The sequence below is a fragment of the Canis lupus genome, chromosome 12 (assembly GCF_003254725.2).
Source record: "Canis lupus dingo isolate Sandy chromosome 12, ASM325472v2, whole genome shotgun sequence".
Classification (NCBI taxonomy): domain Eukaryota; kingdom Metazoa; phylum Chordata; class Mammalia; order Carnivora; family Canidae; genus Canis; species Canis lupus.
The window spans coordinates 20,887,475-20,912,737 of record NC_064254.1 but is presented as its reverse complement, the minus strand read 5'-3'; the positions used below and the strand labels follow the sequence as shown (position 1 = coordinate 20,912,737).

General features: G+C 43.9%; 1 protein-coding gene and 2 long non-coding RNA genes across 5 annotated transcripts in view; 1 reads left to right on the top strand and 2 right to left on the bottom strand.

Annotated features, from left to right (window-relative positions):
- ELOVL5 (ELOVL fatty acid elongase 5) overlaps positions 1 to 19,696 on the top strand; it is a 74,890-nt gene extending 55,194 nt beyond the window's left edge. For 2 of the 3 annotated variants that reach the window (XM_025419043.2, XM_025419044.2), the window contains 5 exons: positions 10,225 to 10,302; positions 11,287 to 11,458; positions 13,686 to 13,810; positions 16,257 to 16,391; positions 17,823 to 19,696. In XM_025419043.2, the coding sequence (XP_025274828.1) occupies positions 10,225 to 10,302; positions 11,287 to 11,458; positions 13,686 to 13,810; positions 16,257 to 16,391; positions 17,823 to 17,966 (654 nt within the window). In that variant the 3' untranslated portion in view covers positions 17,967 to 19,696. The remainder of the gene's footprint in view (positions 1 to 10,224; positions 10,303 to 11,286; positions 11,459 to 13,685; positions 13,811 to 16,256; positions 16,392 to 17,822) is intronic. The other variant, XM_049092161.1, reaches the window with a different exon arrangement.
- On the bottom strand, positions 16,071 to 17,823 carry LOC112641763 (uncharacterized). The gene is made up of 2 exons (XR_003124824.3): positions 17,621 to 17,823; positions 16,071 to 17,341 (listed from the first exon to the last, which is right to left on the bottom strand). It is a non-coding gene; the product is annotated as an uncharacterized LOC112641763 (long non-coding RNA).
- Positions 18,660 to 23,644, bottom strand: LOC125752216 (uncharacterized). The gene is made up of 2 exons (XR_007401180.1): positions 23,491 to 23,644; positions 18,660 to 20,736 (listed from the first exon to the last, which is right to left on the bottom strand). It is a non-coding gene; the product is annotated as an uncharacterized LOC125752216 (long non-coding RNA).
- Between the last annotated feature and the right edge of the window lie 1,619 nt (positions 23,645 to 25,263).

Genomic DNA, 25,263 nt, shown 5'->3' with positions numbered 1-25,263 from the left:
TTTTGTCCTTTTCCTCTCCTTTAATGCTTTCTATTGAATTTTTATATTTCTTTTCTCATTGTACTGATTAAATGACTATTCAATTCTTTTTTTTAATGTTCCCGTAAGTTTTCAACATGCCTCCTCAACTTCATAAAGCCTACAGTGAATTCTTATTTCTATCTTCCTGAGTCACACAGGTCCTTGGAAGTTTGCTCACTGATCCTCCTCTTCCATGTCTTTCATGTTGTGTTTTGTCCCAGCGTTTGCTAATGTCCCGCACTGCCATAGTCTTACAGTCAGGCCTTGCTCTTTTCTGTGCTCACTTTTCTTCTGTGAAATCCCTTCTTCTCTTTGAGGCTCCATTTCCTTCTTCTGGAGTCATTCTTTCCTGTGAAGGCTCAACTCTTGGTCTCTGGTTGAGCATCATTTTATTGGTCTTTAAGCTTGCATAGTTTGTAATTGGGGCATAGAACTCTAGATTAAGTTATTTTTTTTCAGCACTTTGCAGATTTATTCTGGAGAAGCAGCTGCAGTCCTATTTTTGTTCATTTGTAGGTAATCTTTTTTGTTCTGGGTACTTGTTGAGTTTAAAAATAAAAATTATGTGCCTGGGCAGTCTTCTATTTGTATTGATCTCATTCAGGACATACAAGCCTTTGGTCTGAGAGTTTACATATTTCATTAGTTCAGGAAAGTACTCAGGCATCATCTGCTTGACTCTGGCCTACTCTGCCTTCCACTGTTAGACATGTGTTAGACTGCCCCTGTTCCACATAGCCTCTCTTGCATATTTGTGCCTCTTTATCTCTTTCCTGCATTCTTCTGATTCACTCACACTTTTGTGTCTACTCTGCTGTTCTGTCCATCTATTGAGTTTTTAGTGTAAATGACTATATATCGTTTATTACTTCAGGTTTACTGCTTGACTTTTTCTTTTTTTTTCCCATTACATACTAGGAACACTGTAGGGTTTTTTTTCCTCCATGATCTAGATATGACAGTGATCTTCAAACTTAACCATTTGCTTTCAGCAACATCTGTGAGGTCATACCTCTACATTAAGTCTCTTCTTTAAAAACAAAATGGTTTGGTGTCCTGGGTAAGCATCTCAAGCTAGTATTGCTGGGTGAGGTCATCTCAGGTAACGTATCTTCCCCAAATAAAAGAAAGATTTTAAAAGGACTTAAATGTAAGCTAACTTGCTCTTTTCTGAAGAATGTTTTAGGGAGGGGGGCCTCACCTTATAATTAGGCATCAGTGATGATGGACTTGTTTTGGTGTGTTTCATGTAGCATTTCTATGTGTGTTTATAGTGGAGTAGTTGGTTCTGCTTTTGTTCAGTTTGCATTGCCAGAACCAGATGTCAGTACTTTTTTTCTTTTAATCTTCTTTTGAAGATATCTGATGCTTCTTTATTAAAAAGATGAAAGAAATTTGCTGGGATGGGTGTTTTGCTTGTGCCTTCTAACCTCTCTGTAATTGTGGGGTTGATACAGTTGAAGCATTTCCCCAGACACCTGACAGCCTCTTCCTCCCTGAGCTCTGGCTTTGAACATCCTGATAGAACCACAGAGCAGTTGCTTTGGAAACATTGTATTCTAAACTGTCTTCTTGTTTTTCTTTCCCTTCAGGCTCTCCTAAAATAGAAATGTTATTGTGGGGGAATTGGATTTGGAAAAACACTTAAAAGACCTGGTAGTTGATTATTGAATTTCATTTTATTTTTAAATATTTTATTATTTATTTATTCACGAGACACACACACACACACACACACACACACACACACACAGACTGGCAGAGACACAAGCAGGCTCCATGCAGGGAGCCCTACACGGGACCTGATCCCGGGTCTCCAGGATCACATCCTGGGCCGAAGGCAGCACCAAACCACTGAGCCACCCGGGCTGCCCTTGAATTTTATTTAAAAAAAAAAAAAGATTGTTTACCAAAGTACTTCAAGAAAGATACTTACTATTCTGCTTTTTCTTATTTAACTGAAGTACAGAGTAGTTGAAACATCTGATGCGATTAATACTTCTCAGAAAGGCTGATGATTCCTTTAAAATATTTCTCACTCTTTGTTCCTTTGCAACTGAAATTCCATGCTCAGAAGGAAACTTTTCTCAGGGAGTGGAAGCATCCCACTCAGTCATGTTCCCCTCAGTTTGGCATTGCCCTGAGAGAATGCCTTCTATTTGGCAAATGGAGAAAGGTTACAACCCAGACAGCCTTCCCCTCACTCCTCACATCCAGCAGAAGGGAGAGGATTCCCTTCCAGTAGAGTGCAAGCTTTGAAGTTGGTCCAAAGCTAGGCCTGACTTTTTAAATTGACCCTGCATGCCTTTGGTAACTTAGCCCTGCAACTGGTGTAACAAAGAACACGTCACCAGAGCAGACTTAGTCTGCAAAACAAGAGTTGGTAGGTAGGCTGGAGAAGTCTCTTTAAATTATGCAAAGGATGCCCTGCCCAGAGCATCGGTGCACAGTAGGAGCAACACCACTTCATACCTAGTCAACACCACTTCATACCTAGTCAAGGGCTTTGGTGCTTGGGAAGCAGAAATTGCAAACATCTGGCTACAATTATAGCAAACACGTATATAGTGCCTCCTTATGCCAGGTACTGGACTAATTCCTTTCCTATTCCTTGTACTGTTAGCACACTTTCTGCAGAGGGAGAGTTCCTGGGATTTGAGTCTGTGCCTCAAACCATTGGGCAGTACTGTCTCAAAATGCTGAGTCTTGGCTGAAGGTTTTCCTCTCCCTAACCACTGACACCCCATGAACTATCAAATGCACATTTCTTGTTCAATTGTGGCAGCTACTTAGCAGAAGCCACTCCTCAGGAGGCCTGAGCATTGAGAGAACAGGACTGCCGGCATAAAAGGACACAGTCTAGGGTTCAGAGGAAAATGCCTGTTTCAAGTTGGGTTGAGGACAGGCTATTTCTCTGTACTTTGTTATGAAGACTTCTCTAGTGTACAGAACTTGTCCTTATGACTTAACCATAAGTATTCCATTCATCAAGAACCCCAAGGGTGTTCCTGGTCATAAGGAAAACAAAACACTTTTGGAGGTTATGAGTGTGAAATTATTTTAATAGGCATCCTTATGGTCTGGACATGAAAGATTTGAAATTCAAAGCCACATGCTTTGACCTGACCCTTTTCCATAATAGCACAGCCAAGAGCAGCCAGCTAAACCCTGGAAGAACTAGATACCTTCAGTTTTGGAGCAGCTGATGGTTAATTTTAAACCAAACATCTGCTGAAGTAAAGATTCAGGTAAAAGTCTACTCTCCCATGATTTCTTCATGGATAGAGTAGTACCCCATTGTGCTCTTGAATTATTAAGGATTCAAAAACAAGAAAGGGGGTAGCCCCGGTGGCACAGCGGTTTAGTGCTACCTGCAGCCCAGGGCGTGATCCTGGAGACCCGGGATCGAGTCCCACGTCAGGCTCTCTGCATGGGACCTGCTTCTCCCTCTGCCTGTCTCTCTCTCTCTCTCTCTCTCTCTCTCTCTCTCTCTGTGTGTGTGTGTGTGTGTGTGTCTCTATGAATAAATAATTTTTTTTTTAAATCTTAAAAGAAAAAAAAAAGGGAGGTCAGAGGGGCATGGAACTCCTGTTTGAGATTGCAATTGAACTGAAAGCCAGAATTCCTGGGTGCTGGTCCCATTGGTGCCACCAAAAAGCTATGTGACTTTGGGGCACCCATATCACTTTTCATCTCTGTTTCCTTATTAAAAACATGGGCTTTTGTACCAAGTCTAAAAAATACACACTTGGGCATTCACAAAGAAACAATAAAAGCTATGAAAATGCCAGCCCCCACACAACACTGGTTCTGAGAATGCAACAAATTAAAAAAAGCAGAACCAACTCCCCTACTGTAAACACACACAGAAGTACTACGCGAAACACACCAAAACAAATCCATCATCACTGATGCCTAACTTATAAGGTGAGGCACACTTGGTGTTACTTGGAAATGTCCCTGAGGTCCTCTTACAGATGCAGTTTGAGTTTCAGTATAGACAGTCTGTATTCTAATTACCTTTTATTGGATGGATATATCTGATTGGGGGTAATAACCACACAGCTCACCAAGCCCTTAACACTAAAAGTAGCCAGCCCTTTGGAAAATGCTTATCTTGTGGCTCTGACATTTTGAGATATTGAGATGAAGGGCTGTATGTCCCCCCAAGATGACATTCTTCTGCTTATTCTTTAAATGTTAAATGACCTTGTTTCTTGATGCTTTGGTAGAATTCCAGAGAGTGCCCTGGAAATGGTTATCATACTAAAGATTATACCTCATTTGTGGCTAAATGTGGTGTTAGATGAGAAGTCACCTCTCACCATTAGAAGTGATTCACTCCATGAACTGCATCATCCAGACCTAGCTGTGATATTCACCTAACTTCCCTACTTTAAATGAATAGATCCATGAAAACTCCTTTGGTTATTGAATTTGACCCTTAAGAAGAGACAGTTTCTAGTTCGGCTTTAATTACAGCTCTTTTCATGCTCTTGGTCTAATTAAAGTTTGCTTCACTCCAGAAAGGAGAAAGTACATATGGTTTGCAGTGGTGCTGTTTGTATTTTGATTACTTGGGAAAAGCCAGGTAGAGTAAATAATGCATGCTCAGTTGCTCTTAGAGTAGTTGGTGGTGTAGGGAACTGTGCAGGTGGTGGCAAGCTGTTTGTTGTTGGCCTCCGTTTTTTTTGAGGTACAGTCCTGCGTGCTCTTGAGCTGATTCCCAGAAGCCCAAGGTAGAGAGACCTATATTCCTACTTTTGGTGCCTCACTGTGGTCCAGCCTCCTGGGCCTTCTCACTTTGCAGTGTCTGCAGCAATGTGTTGAATTTCTGGGGAACTGACTAAAGCAGCTCTCTGGAAGGAAGCCAGGCCCGAGCCCTGAAGGGAAAGCTCTAAGGGTAGCTAAGGTGACTTTGACTAGAGCATTGTCTCCACTGATGTGTTTCCCCGGGGGGGGGGGGGGGGGGGGGGTTAGAAGGAAGAGCCTTGCAGAGCCCATGCTGTTTCCCTCTCATGGGAGATGGGGGGAACAGAACCTTCTAATACTGGCCCATTCTATAGAGAATTGATAAGAGTCTTAGATGAATAAACATAACTCAGGGGCTTGGTCCTCATGTTTAAAATTACTCTATCCCTTCTGAAGCCAAGGATATTTGAGAATTCAACTTTTCCATGTCCCCCCACTATGACATTTGATGAGGACTGGTTTTTCCATCTTGTGAACAGAATTCAGATGAATAGTGTCATTCAAGTTTCACTAAAATACTTTCACATGTTTTATTTTCTCCATTTGCAAAGCAGAAATGACATCTTTTTGGTTTTGGGTTTTTTATCTTTTTGAAGGTATTTTTTGGCTATGAGTAATACATTAGGCCTTAATCTCAGTGGTGGGAGGGTGTAAGAAGCAGGACCTTGAACTCTTTGTCATCAGTTTAGCCAATATTCAGCACCTCTTGTGTACAGGTCAGCGTGCTGGGTTCTGTGGGTGCAGGAGTCACAGTCCCCACTTCTGTGAGCTTACCAAAGAGCTTAAAACAGACCCTTTAACAATAAAGGCTGAAAGGGAGCATATGAACAAATATCAACAAGCCATGGCAGGATGAGGTTAGAGGAAGAAGGAGAGACTTCAGGCTGGAGTTCCCAAGCAAACAGTCATGAAGAAAAGAGAATTTTAGGGGTGCCTGGGTGGCACAGTCAGTTAAGCATACGACTCTTGGGTCCTGTCATGATCCTCAGGGTTGTGGATTTGAGCCCCATGTCAGGCTCTATGCTCAGTGGGGAGTCTAGTCTGCTTGAGTCTCTTTCTCCTTCTCCCTCTAATCACTCTCTCTCTCTCAAATAGTTTTTGTTTTGTTTTTTTTTTTTAAGAAAAGAATTTTAGCCAAACTTTGAAGAATAGATAGGATTTGAAGAGCTAGAGTTGGGGATACCTGGATGCAGACAGCATTCCAGTTGAATAAGTTAATGGTCACTGCTAACATTTCTTGTGTTTATCCTATGTACCGGATTGGGTAGGATAAGCATTTGTACACTCCATCCATCTCATTTACTTCTCATGGCAACTTTAAGAGACAGGACAGCTATTTTTATCCTATTTGGGGAGTGAAGAAACTGAGGTGTGTGTAGAGAGGTATACTGACCTTTGTCTAAGGTCACCTAGCTGAACGTGGGATCAAAGCCCTTTAGGTGAGTCCCAAACCTGTGCTCTTTGCTCTTGGCCACTGTGAGGTGGGTGAGGAATGCAACAGGGCCCGTCTGACTATAGGTCAGGGAGGTGGTGGAAGGTCAGCTTGGGGGGAGCAGGGGTGGGGTGGAAGAATGTGAATTCTGCACCTATGGTTTAGGATTGGGTTTTAAAAGGCACTGAGCAGGGGCAGCCCCGGTGGCTCAGCAGTTTAGCGCCACCTTCAGTCCAGGGCATGATCCTGGAGTCCTGGGATCGAGGCTGCTTCTCCCTCTGCCTATGTCTCTGCCTCTCTCTCTCTCTCTCTCTCTTTCTCTCTGTCGCTCATGAATAAATAAAATCTTTAAAAAAAAAAATATTTTGTAAAGGCACTGAGGGTCACTGAAGGGTTTTAAACCCAGAACTTAGTGGTTTGGGAGGCCCAGGGGCCCCAGTGGAACAGTGGTGAGTAGCAATAGTGAGGGAGGCAGGGAGGACTGCTCCAGGGGCCGCAAGAAGCCTCTCCTGGGACAAGAGGATGGTGGGCTCAGAGCAGTGCAGTGACACTGGATGAGAGCTTCTAGTTTGTGTACCTGCTTTATGCTTCAGTATTGGGGAAGTTCACCGCCCAAGACCTGGAGTTCTTTAACCTCTAGAGATGGTGGGTGTTTTTAGATAAAGACATTTCTTTCTCATTTATAGGAAGAGGAACAAATGAAATTCTAAGGTAATTAGCTTAAGGAGCAAGGCAGTCCAGCCTGGCTGCCTTCTGAAAGACCTAGATCCCTTCTGCTGGAGTTAACATCCATTCTCAGTCTGTGTCTACCCTGAGGTACCTAGGGGTTACAAGGAAAGATCAGTCCTCCTCTTCCTCAGAGAGCTCCTTTGCCTATCCCCTCTCCTACCTAGGTAGGATTCAAGAATACAGTCATCTGTACCTCTGCGCACGCACACAACCAGCTATCCTATTCTGAAATTAGCAAAAGCTTGGGGCACCTGGGTGGCTCAGTGGTTGTCTGTTTTGGCTCAGGTCGTAATCCTGGGGTCCTGGGATTGAGTCCCACATCAGGCTCCTTGCAGGGAGCTTGCTTCTCCCTCTGCCCATGTCTCTGCCTCTCATGAATAAATAAAATCTTTTAAAAATAAATAATAAAATAAAATAAAATTGGCAAAAGCAGACCAACCCACAGTGTCTCAGGATTCAACAAACAAAAACAGTAAATTTTGAATTCATAAGATGCTATAATTTCAAAAAGCATGTCTAATGAGGACAATCCTGGTTAATAAATTTTTAATTTTGCCAAGTAAAGGCTATTGTTTTAAATAAAGGTATCTTTTGAATTGCATACATTTATCTTCATGAAGAACTTTGCTGTGTTGCCCTACTTTTTTATCATTTGCAGTAGTCCTGTGAAAATTTCCTCAAGAACCATTCTTCCCTTTCTGGATCCTCCATCCACAGAGGATAATTCATTGGTTCCCCCATGGGGTAGAAGGAAGGGTGGGGGGAGACCATACCCTCTTCTCTCCACCATAGGTCTTCAGAGGTCATACATGCCAGCACCCCCCCTCCCAACCCCACTTTGGGTTCTAGCTTTTTATTTTGATTCTTGGAACTTGGGATGGCCTGCATGTGGTGTGCTTAACCGGCCATGACTTGAGAGCATAATACTGTCCAAAAGGACAATGTATGTTCTAATAACTTACCTTGTGGATGTTGGTCTTTCAAAGATAGTGAAATATAGCATCATTTGTGTGTGGTCTATTTTTTAAAAGTCTTAATATAGAAATTGTAGAAGATTAGAACAGAACCTTTAGAGGTAATGTAGACCAACCTCATCCTTTTACATAAAAACACCCAGGCCCTGAGGAAGTTAGCAGGCTCCCCTCAGGTCTCGGGCTGCAGTGGATGCCAGCCTAACTGACCCCAGCCCAGCCTTCTGCTTCCTAACTCAGACTCTCATCACGATGCCTCCCTCATGTGTACTCCAAACCCCTCTCTCTGCTGGTCTTTGGCCTTGAAAACCATGTTAACGCTTAATACTTTTTTTATGTATAGAAGATGACAAAGCCAAAAGGCAGGCAAACCACAGAAAGGAAGTTAATAGAAGAAAAAGCAGTTTCTGAGAAGGGCGTTCAGTGAGAGTACACTGGCCACACCCACTGCTGGCATTTCTGAAGTCAGACCAGCTGGAAGTTTAACCGTTTGTTCGGGCCCTTGTCATCCCTCCCTTGCTTACCCAGCATGCAACTTGTGGTTTCCGCTCCTACTTGCAGGTTGGAAGTACTTGAAGAGCTTTGTAAAAGGCCCTTCAAGATTTTGGTTTCATGATGGAGTGAGACCAGGTGTTAGCCGGTTTTAGAAGCTCCCCAGGTGATCCTGTTAGGCAACTAGAGTGGGAACCACAGCTTTCAGCCAGTGGTTTGCAAACTTCGTTATTTTTGTTTTGGCAGGTTTTTTTTTAATTTATTTTTTTGTATATTTCTTTATTGGAGTTCTATTTGCCAACATATAGCATATCACCAGTACTTGTCCCATCAAGTGCCCCCCCTCAGTGCCTGTCACCCAGTCACCCCATCCCCCCGCCCACCTCCCCTTGTTTGTTTCCCAGAGTTAGGAGTCTCATGCTGTCTCCCTCACTGATATTTCCCACTCATTTTCTCTCCTTTCTATCTGCAAACTTTAGCTGCAGCAGAGTCACCTATAAAACAGCCTTTTGCCACACAGCTGGGCTTCCCACCCAGAAATTTTGGATTCAGAAGGTCTAAAGTAGGGCTTGAGATTTTGTTTCTAACAAATTCCTAGGTGATACTGATGCTGCTGGGTTGGGAACCACACTTTGTAAACTGCCATATTCAGTTCTCAAAGGGTCTGTGATCATGATTCTGAGGCCCTCCCTCGATGGTCTACCCTCAGAGTTTTGATTCTAGGGCAATCTCAAGAATTTCCAGGTCTTAGAAGTTCCCATGTGATGTTGATGCAGCTGGACTGGGGAACACACTTTGAGATCCAGGGCCAGTTTTTTATGTTGGGTACTAGCTGAGATCAGGCACCTGAGATCAGGCAGACCAGGCTGGCCACCTCAGATTTTTCCCCATCTGTAGAGTCCCAACTGGCCCCCAGAGAGAAAGTCACTGGGAGAATTCAGGATCGCTGTAGGCTTTGGGAAGAAGCAGGAAGCTGTGGTTTACATGGACAAGGAATAGCACCTCAGGAATATCACCTGATTAGGTGTTCAAATTAAACCTTCTCTTTGGACAGTTACAGTGTGTCCTTACATCTCATCTAGGCCAGGGGTCCTCACTGTGTACAAATGAGGAAATTGAGGCCCGCGTAGAGAGCTGATGATACTGTAGGTCTGTAATGTAGAGCTTGCATTTAGCCTGATTCTCAGGTCCTTTCTGTGACGCTACAGAGCGCCGCTTCCTGGACCCAGCCGATGACATGGCAACAGGAGATACTGAAGGCGAGGCTGACTAAACTACCCTAGATTTTACAGTAGTGGTTCTTGGTGGACTCTGGACCAGCAGCATCAGGATCACCTGGAAACTTGTTAGAAATATGAATTCTTGGACCCCACCCCAGGCCTCCCGGATCAGAAACACCCCCTCCGCCTCCCGCGTCAATCCCATTTTTACATGCCCTTGAGGGGATTCTGGTGTACCACGCTCAAGTTTGAGAAGGGCTAAAGGTGAAGGTGTGATCTCCCCTGAGGCTGCTCGCCAGGACGGGACCCAAAGCCTGCCATCAGGTTGGTCAAGGCCTTGAAATAGTCTAGGGAATTGAGAATTCTGGAGAGAGCAGCTTGGTAAGGGAGCACCCTGGAGTGATTCCCGGTCCATCCCCTGTGAAATAGAGGCTTCCCGGTATTCACATTCCCTATCATTGTGATTTTTGCTGAGGAGCTAAGACTAAACTTGGCCACAGCCAGCCTGAGGTCAATTGTCGTGATTCTGAAACCAATGAAGTTTAATTAAATAGGTCTTTACATAGTTCTGGTATATTGGTAATTGGTTTTTTCCTTTATTTTTTAGTTAGTGACGGGAGTATGGGAAGGCAGGTACAACTTCTTCTGTCAAGGTACACGCAGCGCAGGAGAAGCAGATATGAAGGTACAGTCTCTCTCTTTTTCAAAAAGTTTTCTTTTTTTAATTATACAAAACACAAAATGGTTCATGTCCTCACTGCCCAAGGTAATTGTTGTTGAAATTTTTTAAAGAATTTTTAAAAAAACATGCCCACATAGTACGAAAATTTGAACAACATGAGAGGTATAAGATGAAAACAAAAGTTTCATTTAGTAAAGTAAGTCCTATTCACAGTTTCCAGAAAAAGACACTGGCTGGCTCAGTTGAGGAGCATGCGACTCTTGCTCTTGGGGTTGTGAGTTGAGCCCCACATTGGGTGTAGAGGTTACTTAAAAAATAAAATCTTAAAAAAAATTTTTTTTTAATTGCCAGAAAAAAAATGCATACCTCTGTCAGCATTTATATAAACAGGATCATAAGAATAAACATCTCTGAATGCTGTAATCATTCCTCACAGTGATCTCTGAGAGTGGTCTTTTAGATTCTGACTTCCACTCTGAGTGTTTTGTTTTAAATAAAAGGCTGCTGCTTTAAGGTCAGATGGGCAGTCATTTCCTTAGAGCTGTTTGACGTATTTAACTGGGCAGGGACTGGACATGGAAAGTTCTCACTCCTTTTCTTCTTTGCCTCCTATCCTGTCACCTGCCCCCACACCAGTCACTGAAATCAGAAGTGCCTCTTAGGCTTTTCTGTTCCGATGGCTCTGCAGCTTCTTCCAGAGGGAATAGGCAGGCTTTAGGGTTTTTGGAACTTTGATCCTCCTGTTTTTGTTAGTCTTGAAGGATGTCAGTGCTTCTTTTAAAATTTTCCCTCTTGTCATTCCAAACTGCCCCGACTATCCCCCCAAAGAATACTGGAGTATTCTTAGAGACACTCTGAGGATGACCAGAGCTCCCAGCTGCAGAAGGATTTTAGGGGTCAGTGAGGTGAACTTGGGATTCTGAGATGGCTAGTAAAACATGTCAGGGGTAATATTCCAGAGAAACATTGGTGATCTCTTCCCTTTAGATTATCCGTGTCCTCTGGTGGTACTATTTCTCCAAGCTCATTGAATTCATGGACACCTTCTTCTTCATCTTACGGAAGAACAACCACCAGATCACAGTCCTGCATGTCTACCACCATGCCTCCATGCTGAACATCTGGTGGTTTGTGATGAACTGGGTCCCTTGCGGCCACTGTAAGTCTAACACAGGGCACGAGGGGTGGGCGGTGATGGGAATAGGTGTGTGCAGAAAGGCTAAGTTGAAACCAAGGCTTTTAGAGACTAGGTACTGTTTCTGTGGATTTCTAGGTCAAACATTTTAACTTTGTGTCCGAGTTGGCTTTAACGATAGTTTGTGTGGCCTCCGCACTCAGTAAGCTGACAAAAACCTTTTTCTAGCTGACTTGGCAAGGTGAGGGAAATACCAAATTCCCAGACTGGGGCATATTAGGAAATAGGGACAGAAGACACTGTTCCAGTTTATTTCTAGCCCTTGTTTTTCTACAATTTGGAAGATGTTTGACTAGTAGGGGCAGGCCAGAAAGCTGGAACCACACCATTGAGGGAGTCCCAGGGCACAAGACTAATGATGAAATATAGCTTTAGCTGAATAGCACGGAAGGAATTCTGCACCTGTGCTAATATAATGAGCCTCCCATGAAGCACGGTTAGCAGGGCATCTTCAGTGGCAAGTGCTGAAATATGAAGTAAATTTCCAAAGATGGATGTCTGTTGTTTTTAGAAAGCTTATGGTCTGAAGCTTTTTTACAATTTTTGGAGATTAAGTTGTCTCTTTTAGGTTTAGTTTGAGAAGTTCTTTTTAAAAAAAAAAAAAAAAACACTTTTATTTATTCATGCAGACAGAGAGAGAGAGAGAGAGAGACAGAGAGAGGCAGAGACACAGGCAGGGGGAGAAGCAGGCTCCATGAAGGGAGTCTGACGTGGGACTCGATCCCGGGTCTCCAAGATCACACCCTAGGCCGAAGGTGGCACTAAACCACTGGGCCACCGGGGCTGCCCTAGTTTGAGAAGTTCTAACAAATATCCTGATCAAAATTTCTGCCATCCAGCACTCTGACAAATTTGAGGACCTTTGGGTCTATTCACATGTTTTTTTCCTAAAATGGCACTGCCCTGGATTAACCTGGCCCACCAAGATTCACATAGTCATGGGATTTTAGAACTAGGAAGGTAACTTGCCAAACCCAGCTCCCTCTGGTTTGGGAGGAAATTGAGATAGTAGAAGGTTTGGTAGAGCTCAGGTTCTAGGCCCTCCTCTTGTGGGGTTTTTTTCCCCCCACCATCGCAGCTCAGGCTTCTGATGATCTGACTTAACTTTCTAATAGAAACAGTGTTTCATTACATTTGAAGAGTACATTTTCAAAGAACTCACAGGGTGGCAGATTTTAACTAGCCCCAATGCCCAAAAAAAACAACCAGAAACTAGATGTGACTTGTCCAAGATCACACAGTCACTGTCCTAGTCAGGAGTAGACACTCCCCTGACCCCAGTCTTGTATACCTCTGACTGCATGTGGGAAAGTTGGAGAGCCCTACTGGATTGCCCGCTGTGGGGGAGGAGGACGGAAAGTCTAAAAAAAGAACTGGTGGTTCTACTGGAAATTAAATGCATGTGATAAAAGAGGAATCTTTTTATCTCTAAGGAACTGGACTCTGGATTGTACTGTTGAAAAAAAATAATATGGCCTCAGTACTACAGTCCCAGGAAGTAACAAGGAGGCAACTTCCAAGGCCTCTTCAAACTTCAGCAGATGTGTTAGCCAGCCAACTTTGAACGTACTGCCCATTAGCTGTCTCCCCCAGGCCTTCAGCACAGCAGCCTGAAGCACTTGGCCATGTAAAGAAAAACAGCTAGTGGGGCACCTGGGTGGTTTAGTGGTTGAGCTCTGCCTTTGGCTCAGGTCATGATCCTGGGGTCCTGGGATCGAGTACCACATCAGGCTCCCTGCGTGGAGCCTGCTTCTCCCTCTGCCTGTGTCTGTCATGTGTCTACCTCTGTCTCTGTGTCTCTCATGAATAAATAAATAAGATCTTAAAATTAAAAAAAAAAAAAGAAAAAGAAAAAAGAAAAGCAGCTAGCACTGGAAGTTGATGGGGTCTGGTGACAAAGCCATTAGGTGCCAGAGTCCAGGCAAGAGGGGGTGGCCTTCTGTCTCTTGCGCTAGATGTCTGCCTGGCAGCTCCAGCTGACCCTGGCTGTAAAGCATCCCAGCAGCTGCCTGCCCACTGGAAACGGAATTCTGAGTATAGATCCATGCGGTGCTTGCTGCTACCATGTTTGCCAGCCCCTTTTTAAATGCATCTTTTTTTCAGATCTGAAAGGAATGTTTTTTTTTTTCTTTAACTTGTTATGTATAAAACACTGATCCGTTTCCTTTCCCATATCCCCTCTGATTCGCAGCTTATTTTGGTGCCACACTTAATAGCTTCATCCATGTCCTGATGTACTCGTACTATGGCCTGTCATCTGTCCCTTCCATGCGTCCATACCTCTGGTGGAAGAAGTATATCACTCAGGGGCAACTGGTAAGTACCTCGGCCTCTTTCCCCAGGACTTGCTGCCTGGTGGACGGCTCTTCCTGGCTTTATTACTATTTAATAGGATCTGCTATGTGCCTTTCCCACCCTCTCTTTTTTTGATCCAGTTAAACTCCTTGAAGTGGACAGAGCAGAGCATTTTAATTTTACTTGAGGAAACCATGCCTGTGGGCACACAGCTAGTTAGGTTGTAGAATATAAGGACTAGAATCTAATTTCTTGACTTCAGGTTCAGTCCTTTGTCCTTAGGTTTTGCACAAAGCATTGTGTACATATGTGTGTTTCCAAATTATCCAGAATACGAAGTGACCACTGCCTCCGGTGTTCCCAGGAATTCTAGAAGGACTTGTGGGATAGCAGGAGTCCTGCGTGCTTGTAGCTGTTGGGCAATGAGAACCATATAGCAGGATAGGTGCAGGTGACCTCTTGGCACCCATGTAGTAAAGCATCTGTTGGCGAGAATGGCACCCACTGTGCTTTAGGTGACTGCCTCCTTCCTGAGGTTTACCATGCCAGGGCCACCTAGCAGCTGTTGGCATTTGGTGATTATGTCCTACCATCCTTTCTGAAGCTTCCCAGAGTTGTCAGTATATGATAGAGGCCTGTTTCTCTCCCCTTGTGATTTTTTTTTTCGTGAACTGAATATTAACATTAGTACTACTAATGTTAAACACTCACATTTGTTGAGTGTATAATGTGTCAGCACTCATGCTAAGTAAGCAGTTTTATGTGGACCATTCCAGTAGCCTGAAGTGATCCCCACTTCATGGATGAGGACACTGAGGCAGTCACCAAAGCTTAGCTGACTGAGGGGTTTAAACACTAAAGCCTTAGCCCACCCTAGCCTTGCCTTATCACACATTTTTCTAAAGAAACCAAGCTGATGCCAGTCTTTCCAAGTCAGTTGTGGTTTTTCAATATTTAAAAATAACAATCTGGAAAAAAAACATCTGAGAAGATCGTCTGAGCTACTTATGTGTTTGACATTTCATTATCACCTCTTTGCCAGCTGCTCTCTAGTCCTTGTTAATTTTTTCACCCACCTGTGAGGAAGGATAATTGTTCTTAACCTTCTTGTTACACTTGAGAAGTGATGCAGAGATCAATTTATACCACACAGCCACAGCCCTGTAAAAGCAGAATTTAAAAGAACAGACTGGGAAAGTTGGTTCCCTATTAAGCTCTGCCCTTTGAGGTAGAAGATTGCACCTAGTTTTCCTAGATTCATTTTAAGCATCACTCCTAGTTATTTCTTAGCCTGAATATGTACCTTAAAAAAGAGAAGGAAAAAAAGCCAAACAGGCCTGCATGGAAACCCTGGGAGCTGGGCCAGAAATTCTGTGGGCAGAACCCTGCCCCCTACTGTTGTTATTCCTCTTGAAGACTCCCCTCTCAGTAGCCACACCTCATTTTAACACTTTTCCCCTATTTCTCCAAGTGTTTTCACCTGCTTTTCAAGACTTATTCATTAAAAAAAAAAGTATTCATCAGAAATCACCTGGACTTAAGCATTATATCTTGATAGAAGTTTAAATCTGTTGACCAGCCTTCTTCAAACCAAGAGTACATGAATGAGAAATAGGAAAAGTTGGGGCACCTGAGTGGTTTAGTCCACTGAGCATCTGGCTCTTAGTTGCAGCTCAGGTCATGGGATCAAGCTCTGGGTTGGGCTCCATGCTCAGTGGAGAGTCTGCTTAAAGACTCTGTCCCTCTCCTTCTGCCCCTCCTCCTGTTTTCTCCCTCCCTCTCTCTCTCTCAAATAAATCTTTATAAAAAAGAGGACTAGGAAAAGTGGCCAGTGGAATTGCACATCCCATAGCAGCATCACTGGTTTTCTTTTAAACATACACCCCACACCCTTCCTTTCTCTTTTAAAGATGTAAAGCAAACAAAAAAATGCCTTGCATCTCTATATGGACTCCCTAAAGCTTGTGTGTTGGGGAGATTCGTTTTCCTCTGTTCCCCAATTTCACTGAGCTGTACTAGACCTGTAACATTGTATGAAGTATCTGGTGTAATGATCTGTAATGATCGGGTATATGTATGTATTGTGACATGACTTGGTAAGTTCAGTTAACATCCGAAGTCATTCTACATAGCTACAGTTGTTTTTCTTGTGACAAAAACTTCTAAGATCTGCTTTTAGCAATTTTCATGTATACAGTATATGGTAGTGTTAGTGTCTGAATTTTAAAGGTAATTTAAGTAGTGAGAAGGGGATAAGAAACATTTGACCATGACACATAAATAGCAATTCAGGAGCAATTTATGCATAAAATGCATGCTTGGTGTTTATGGAGTGGCTTCACCTACAGAAAGGCCTGTAAGTGTCTGATCGCACACTCAGCATGCTGGCTGGAGAGCCCATCTGGTGTGGCACCTTGTCCTTGGGCGGTGGCTGCGCTGCTCAGCTGTGTCCCTTCTCTCCCACCAGCTTCAGTTTGTGCTGACAATCATCCAGACCAGCTGTGGGGTCATCTGGCCATGTTCGTTCCCCCTTGGGTGGCTGTACTTCCAGATTGGATACATGATCTCTCTGATTGCTCTCTTCACAAACTTCTATATTCAGGTGAGTCTTACCTATCTGTGGCAGTTGGGTGGGACTTGAGATCATTCCAGCAGAAGCCCTCATCTATTCATTTAAGGAGGACGATGTGTAGAACCTCTGTGCCTGTGTGCCAGGCAGTGGGCTCTAATTTAGTCCCAGTGACAAGGCAGTCCCTACCTTTGGGAGGGGGACCACCGCCAACAGAGAAGGTACTGAAATCTGTCCCAGACCCCAGAGCTCTAGATCTATGGCAAGGAAGCTGAGGATTCCTGTGGGAATGCAGAGTTGTTCAGCAGGCTCTCTACTGCCGAACTTTTTAACAGATCTGCTCTTTTTAACATCTTATTTTTTTTATTTTGAGTGCCACTATTGATAATGTAAAGGGGGGGGGCGCTCTAAAGCAGTCTTGATGAAACCTTAAATATATATTCTTTGTCTTCAAGATTTTAGGAAAGTGTGTAGACTTCTGCAGACACGTGACAGGTGATTTCATTTAGCAGTCTCATAGCCCTCAGCTGTAGATAGAAATCTGCCCTTTTGTCCCAGTTTCCTCACACATCCACTGCTCAGATGTGGGGGCTCATTCATTCCCCAGTGCATGATGTAAGGTAAATTTTACTCACTGAAGGGCCCAATTAGGGCAGATCATCTCCAGTTGGTCACTCTGCAACTCCCAGTTTCCCCTGGATGAGGTGTGCTCCTACTCCTGTGGGCAGTGCCTGGTTCTGGGCAGGCACCAGAGGTCAGGAGCAAGGGCAGAAGCCAGGGATGTGGAGGCAGTAAAGTCCAGTTGGCTGCGCAGCCACGCAGGGGCCTTGCCACATTCCCCTTTCTTATGCCCACCGGCACCTTTCATCCCACACCCTTGGACTTGGTGGTGTGTTCGAGTGAGCCCATGGTCCAGCCGCGCTGGTGATCTATGCCACACTTTGGGACATTTGTCAGGCATGAGGGAGGTTGAAGGATAGGGCCTGACAAAACCAAAATCACACTGTTTTAACTGCTTATAGCAACACTGCACTTTGTACATACAGGCCAAAGCAGTTGCTGAAGTCACCAGCAAATTTTGAAGATGAGAGAAGGGAGTGATGGGAGAGGTACTAGAGTGGGAGAAACTGATGTGGCCATGGAATCCCCCCTCCCCTGCCCTCCAGATGCAAGAGGGTAAAGCCAACTGAAGTATAATTTGAATTTCCTACTTCATCTGTAGAATAGCACTTATATCACAGCCCTTGCCCCTGTGAACTTACCTCGGGCTATACCTCAGAAAAGGAAGAGTGATGGCAAATGGCAAAAAAATGTTCCCAGAGTTGCTGGACTGCAGACCTTCCATCCCAGTGGCATTGGGTCCTAACGGGAATCAAGGCTAGGCTTAGGGAAGTGGGCACCCCCCAACCCTACCCCGCAGCAGAACAGCCGGTCACGTGACCCATCTGCCCTGATGCGTTTCAGACTTACAACAAGAAGGGGGCCTCGCGGAGAAAAGAGCATCTGAAGGACCACCAGAATGGGTCTGTGGCTGCGGTGAATGGACACACCAACAGCTTTTCTTCCCTGGAAAACAATGTGAAGCCGAGGAAGCAACGGAAGGATTGAAGCCGAGGAGTTGATAAACCTCCAAAACCCATCGTCTGATTGTAAGCACAGTATGAGTTGTGCCCGATGCTCGTTAACAGCTGCTGTAACTAGTCTGGCCTACAATAGTGTGATTCATGTAGGACCTCTCTCATCAGTTCCAAACCCCTAGAAAATGTATACAGATTATACACGTAGGCATAAGATTTTTAACATTTCTGGGCTCTCACCGACCCCTGCGCTAGACTGTGGAGGGCGTATTATTGTAGTATACAACACTGCTGTTGCCTTATTAGTTATAACATGATAGGTGCTGAATTGTGATTCACAATTTAAAAACACTGTAATTCAAACTTTTTTTTTTACTGTAGATCATGCATGTGATTGTAAATTTGTACAATGTTGTTACAGTAGAGAAACACACATGCCTTAAAATTTAAAAAGCAGGGCCCCAAAGCTTATTGATTTAAATTAGGATATGTTTCAAGTTTTTATTCGTTTTTAATAGCTCTGTTTAGAAAAATCAAAGACCATGATTTATGAAACTAGTGTGTGACACATAATTTCAAGTGACTTGTACATGTGAAATCAGAAAAGGCACCTTCGGTTTTATAATATTGGCTTTAAATCAGGCAGGCTCAAATCTAGTGGAAGGTCAGTTTAACTTTTTAACAGATCTTATTTTTTTATTTTGAGTGCCACTATTGATAATGTAAAAAGGGGGGGGGAGCTCTAAAGCAGTCTTGATGAAACCTTAAATATATATTCTTTGTCTTCAAGATTTTAGAAAGTATGTAGAATGAGTAGGACATTTAAAATTTCTGAAGTGCTAAGTGTTTTTATACAGGAGATAATGCCCACTTTTGCTTTTCCACTCGTGAGAGAGAAGATGTATACTTTTCAAAAGAGATAATTGAATATTTACATTCAACAGCCTCCCATAGATGAGCAATGGGGAACTGGTTGCCAGGGTCCAAATTTAGATTGATTTCTGTACTGCTGTCTGTTTTGACACAAACTTGTTGTAAAATGTGCCTAGCTTATTAAAATGAATAAAGGGGGAAAAAGGGACTTTAAAAAATTTAAGGTAAAATTAAACAGATAGCTACAGTTTAAGAGAACTGGGAAATTGGATAGAGATAATTTGCTTGGTGAAATCTAATAGGACCTATAATTTTCTTTTTCTGCCTAGAATCTAAAGATTTGTGTAGAACTGCTTATTTAAAAGTGAGACTGCTTATCATAAAATCATGTCTGTCACCCTTGAGGCAGTGGTCAAACAGATAAGGACTGTTGTGTGTGTCATTTTAAAGTGTTGAAATTTACTCTGAATACCTTCTCCCTTGGGAGAAAAACCAGTCATTGAACCACTCATGACACATCTTAGAAGGTCATCGACAATGTATAAACTAATTGTTGGTTTGATATTTATGTAAATATCAGTTTATCATGCTTTAATTTTGCACATTCATATTAGGGGAGCCAGTTGGTTCTCTTATTAGTCTTGTGGGTTTTCTGTTTGGAGGGAGTCACGGCATCTGTTTACATTTACCTTATCAAATCTAGAATGTGTATATTTGTAAATGTATGTCTTCCTAGGTACTAGTTTGCAAATGTCTTTACATATTTCAATACAGAAACTATAACATTCAATAGTGTGCTGTCAAAGTGTGCTTTAGCTCATCTGGATATATCCACACTGTTAAATAATGTCTAAACATTAATCATTAAAACGTTTTTGATTACCTGTGCTCACGTTTTACATTGTTTATATGCTGCCTGTTTGGACAGACTGAAGAAAAATCCACTTTCTTCATCTAGGAACTCACCCAAATAAATGTAGATAATTCAGTCAAGATTACTCTGTAGCTCAACTCATGTGAGGAGGGATCCCCACAGAGTAAGGCATGGTGATGGTTCCACCCTAATGGTTTTCTCTCTGCCTTTTTCTGGTGTCCCAGCTCTCTAAACATACCCCTTCTTCCTCTCACCCTTCCGGCCTCCCTCCCCATATCTTCAGGTTAGTTCCTTTCCTTTCCTAGGTCTAGACCAGAGGTTGGCAAATTTTTCCTGTAAAGAGCCAGATAGGGGCAGCCCAGGTGGCTCAGTGGTTTGGAGCTGCCTTCAGCCCAGGGCATGATGCTGGGGTCCCGGGATCGAGTCCCATGTCGGGCTCCCTGCATGGAGCCTGTTTCTCCCTCTCTCTCTCTCTCTCTCTCTCTCTCTCTCTCTCTCTGTCATGAATAAATAAAATCTTAAAAAAAAAAAAGAGCTAGATAGTACATATTATAGGCTTTGCAGTCCATACAGTCTATGCCCCAACTTTGGACTACACCATTGTACAGTGCAGTAGCAGCCATATGTGTATGGATGGGCATGGCTGTGTTCCAAAAAAGCTTTACTCACAAAACAGAAGGCTTGTAGCCATAATTTGCTGACCCCTTCTCTAGAGTAATGAGAGCCCACCTTAATCCAAAAGCTCTACCACTTTCTTTGCCATTTCATACCCCTCTGCCTGCCAGTCTGATTTACAGGTCCAACCATATACACGTGGAGCCATGATGTGAATGGCCACTGTTCCTTCCATCTCCTTTATACTACATGGTCTCCAGTGTAGACTGGATCTTAACTTTTGAGTGCCTTCCAGCTTATCAGTATCACCTTGAAAATGTGAAACTGCATTTAGTATTGGGGATGCTGGCTGAAAAGTACAGAGGACTCCTGGGGTTTGGTGGTGATAGTCGTCATATCCTTGCCCATCCAAGTGCAGAACATGTTGAAAAAACAGAACCTAAAAAAAGAAGAAAGAAAAAAAGAAGGACCTAGAAATCAGATAAATGAAAATCAAAATAGTTCATCTCTTACTGGAAAGACTGGATTGGTGAAGCTGAAACCACAACAGTGCTTATTACCCCAGCTGATAACCCTATTGACGCAAACTTACTAGGGCTGGCCCTAGCACACCAATGGTTTTTGTGGTGTTTGTTGGTCTGGTAGTGAACTGGTTATTAAAATATTTTGAATATGAGCCCAGTAACTGACCCACTGTAAACTATAAGCTCCCCTTGGTGTCAGATTCTGTCCTAACAACTTGCTGTGCTAAGAAAATATACTCATTGTATCTCCCAATCTTGGCAACCAGAAAGTCTCCCTCCTCCCCTCAGAGAAGTAAGTGGGTAAGAGGACAAAGCAAGGCAAGATGTGTTCCCATCCTTTTTTCTCTCTTCCAGGGAAGCTGAAGGGCAAGTTGGCCCACCTGTATGGAAAGGGGAGGATTCACATTTTCCCCTCTTTAGCAGCCTTGCAGTGCATATGGGTAGGCCGTATTGTAGCCTAATGTAAGCAGCACAACTTGGGGACCTGTTTGCCTGGTTAGGATTATACCTGTGTGACTTTTAGGTAAATACAAGCCCTTGGATCCACATCAAGCACAGAGTAAACTCTTGTTAGCTGTTACCTTCAAATTGTGTTCTGTTCCATCCACCCCACTATTCTCTTAAAATTCTCAACTGTTGTTTTATTACTTACTCATTTGGCTGCTGTAGTAATCCTCTATCAAGAAAAACAAGAAAGGAAGTTAGTTTGGTGTGGCACTCTGTTGAATCAAGAGCTGGAAAGAAACCAGCAATTGGGGCAGCCCCGGTGGCGCGGCAGTTTGGCACTGCCTGCGGCCTGGGGTGTGACCCTGGAGACCCAGGATTGAGTCCCGCATCGGGCTCCCTGCATGGAGCCTGCTTCTCCCTCTGCCTCTCTCTTTCTCTGTCTCTATGAATAAATAAATAAAATCTTAAAAAAAAAAAAAAAAGAAACCAGCAATTGTTAGGGTCCTGTCAGAATGTTTATCATCTATAACACTTCCAGATGCTGCCAGCATTTTACATGAAGTTCACCATTCAGGAGTTTCCAAAATCTACTTGATTTCCCCTTAGGAAGATAGGGCAGTGCTTCTCAGTATCTGGTCCTCTGTTGCTCATGATTTCTCTATAGAGTTTTGACAGCGCGGTGTGAACTTTTAAACAGGTGTCTCCCACTGTCCCCACATCACTCTTAGACTTCAGGTACTGAGCAGATGTTTCTCTGTTCTCATTAGAGAAAATAGGAGCAAGATAATGATTGCCTTAGTTTGTTTGCTCTCTGCTTTCATAGCATTGCATCGTTGGCCACTAGTTCTCATTCTAGACACCAATTTAAAGCTCATTTTGGGGAGGACTGGGTGGCTCAGCGGTTGAGCAGCTGCCTTTGTGAGCTTGGGGTCCTGGGATCGAGTCCCACATCGGGCTCCCTGTGAGGAGCTTGCTTCTCCCTCTGCTTATGTCTCTGCTCTCTCTGCATCTCTAATGAATAAATATTTTTTTTAAAAAAGATTCTCCCTCTGCCCCTCCCCCAAATCTCTCTCTAAAATAAATAAATGTTTTTAAAAATTAATAAAGCTCCTTTTGGGGGGCTCCTGGAAGCACCTGCCTTTGGTTCAGGTCGTGATCCCGGGGTCCTGGGATTGAGTCCTGCATCAGGCTCCCACGGGGAGCCTCCTCCCTCTGCCTATGTCTCTGCCTTTCTGTGTCTCTCATGAATAAATAAATAAATCTTTAAAGTTCATTTTTGTCATCTTTGACATTTTTATGAGCTTCATTTTCTCTTCTCCAGCATAAGGATGGCACTCACCCAAAGGGAGAAAGTTCCCTGGGACCGATTTTTGCTGTAGCTTTCGTAGGATGTCTGGCCCCAGTTTGTGGCCTAAGGTTGTGGAAGATAGCTCAGGCTTTGCGGTGGGAGTTGTAGGAACAAGAGGGTGGAACCCAGTACCTGACGATGTAGTGGTAGCAGAGAACCAATTATCAGGAGTTGTTCCCTTTCTCGGATCATCTGGACTCTGGTGAATAAACGGTGCTTACTGCCACCTCTGCTGCCCATTGGGGTTCTTGCGTTGACCAGACCTTTGACGAATGTTAACCTGGCTCACTGGGAGAGTGCTTGGTGCACAGGGCTGAGCTCAGTGTACTGAGGAAGCCGAGCTCTGCGAGATAAGGCTGCAGTTCCTAAAGGAGCCTTCGTTAGATTGGTATCGAACACGCACAGATGCTCTCACAGGGTGCTTTGTGGTGAGTTCCATGAGGTGGGCGCAAGAGACAACTCTTCTAGCAAGGTGGCCGAGGAAATCTCTGTGAGGGTGGGGGCTTCCTCCAAGCCTTCACAGGCCGTGGAGATTTCAGGAGGTGGTGGCTGAGGGGAGTCTAGGAGACAGCGTTGCAGCTCTGGACACCTGCAGGAGCCTGTGGCTGACAACGGTGAGATGACAATCTCCCCAAGCTGTTGGGTGAGAGACACGGCTTGCTTTTTTAAATAAGGTGAACCGGGAAGAGGTTGGAATTTGGGTGTTCCCAGTGATGAAATGTGTAGAATGTGGCTCCGAGCTCGCAGGGGGAGGTAGTAATTAGACCTCATCAGGGTTAGCCCCAGCCCTGCCTCCTGCCCACATGCCTTCCTCCTGCTTTCCCCGGCCAGCAGCGCTGGGCCAGAAGTGCTTGCAATGGGACTTGGGACTCACCTGGTAGCTATGAAGCGATGGGAGTCTGTCAGGTGGATTCAAAGGGGGCCTCAGCCCCTGTGAAAATTACTTCTCTCCAAAGACCTAGCATTTGAAGTCTGAAAACTTGGGACATCGGAAGGAACGGATTCACGTGGGATTCCACGTTGCCTCGTGAACAGATTCTTAAGTGACCATGTCAACTTACCACTAACATTCTATGTTCCAATAATAAGCCTAGGTGTGGGCTTCCCTCAACTGATGAATGTGACAACATTTTAGCCAAGCTAGTGCCTTTCAGCAATTCGTATGCCTCACCCCTTGACAATGTTCCCAGTGACACGGGTACCTATTTGTAGCAAATCATCAAAACCGGGTTCCAGCAACCTCATGCCCACCTCAAGTACGACAGAGGTGGTCAGTCCTTTGTGAGGCTGTGTGATCTAGAGTTGTCAGAGCCCCTCCTGGCTGCTCCTGGGTTCATTCAGAGCTCCGGCCCTCTGCTCTAAGGCACTGGGCTAAATGTGTAAGGAGACCAAGGCCAGGAGTCATGCGATGCCCTTGCAAGAGAGTAGTCAGGATCCAAACTTAAACTTCCCTAAGGGGTTCAGAAGAGGGAGTTGTGGTGGCCTCAAAGTACAGCCCCACCCTTATTTTAGAACAGGATGCAATAGGACACATGTCTTAGGGCACAGGAGGCACTCCTGCCTGGGCTAGAAGGGGCCCACCTATCTTTGGAAGCGGCACAGTGTACATGTTAGAATAAAGACTTTGCCGTGTAGTGTGGGATTGCAAGCAAGTTACCTCACTTTTTTTTTTTTTTTTAAGATTTAATTATTTGAGAGAGTATGAGCAGGGGGAGGGGCAGAGGAAGAAGGAGAAGCAGATTCCCTGCTGAACAGAAAGCTGGCTGCTGGGCCCAATCCTTGGACCCCAGGATCATGACCTGAGCTAAAGGCAGACACTTAACTGACTGAGCCACCCAGGTGCCCCACCTGACTCTTCTGAACTTCTGTTTCCGATATAGATGCTTAGCACAGATGGCTGAGGTTAAATGCAGAGATGAAATATTAGGTGTTTAGGACAGAGCTTTATAGCAATAGTCACTATCAATAAGCAATAGTCATTATCAAGGATGGAAGACCACACAGGTAAGTATACAAGGAAGAAGGTGCATGCCGATCAATTTTGTATCAGATTTTAAATCTATTCAATACAAATTATTTGCACTAAGTTATTCTTGGTTGAAGCTCAGTTAATAATAACTTTTGGCAAGGGAACTCAAATTTCTTTAAAAATGGATGAATTGGAGGTGCCTGGGTGGCTCAGACAGCATCTGCCTTCAGCTCAGGTCATGATCTCTGGGTGTTGGGATCGAGCCCCATATCGGGCTTCCTGGTCACTGGGGACTCTGCTTCTCCGTCTCCCTCTGCCTCTGCCCCTGCTCATGCACACACACACACACACACACACACACACACACCCTATCTCTGTCTCAAATGAATAAATAAAATCTTTTTTTTTTAATGGATGAACTGAACATCTTAAATTTAGTGGTGTCACAAAATGATATTAAATCGGAAAGTTGTCTGATCCTAAGTAGTCACTCAAAAACGAAAATTATCTATTAGAGGACAAACTGGCATGTAATTCTGGTAGGACACATGATTTGCTGGGTGTCTCATCTATAAATGAAGGGGTTGTAGGAATGTTCTTGTCACTTCCATCTTTAACATTTTGTGATTCCAAAGTAGGACCCTGACTGTCACATTTGGTTATAGCTCCTTGCCTTCC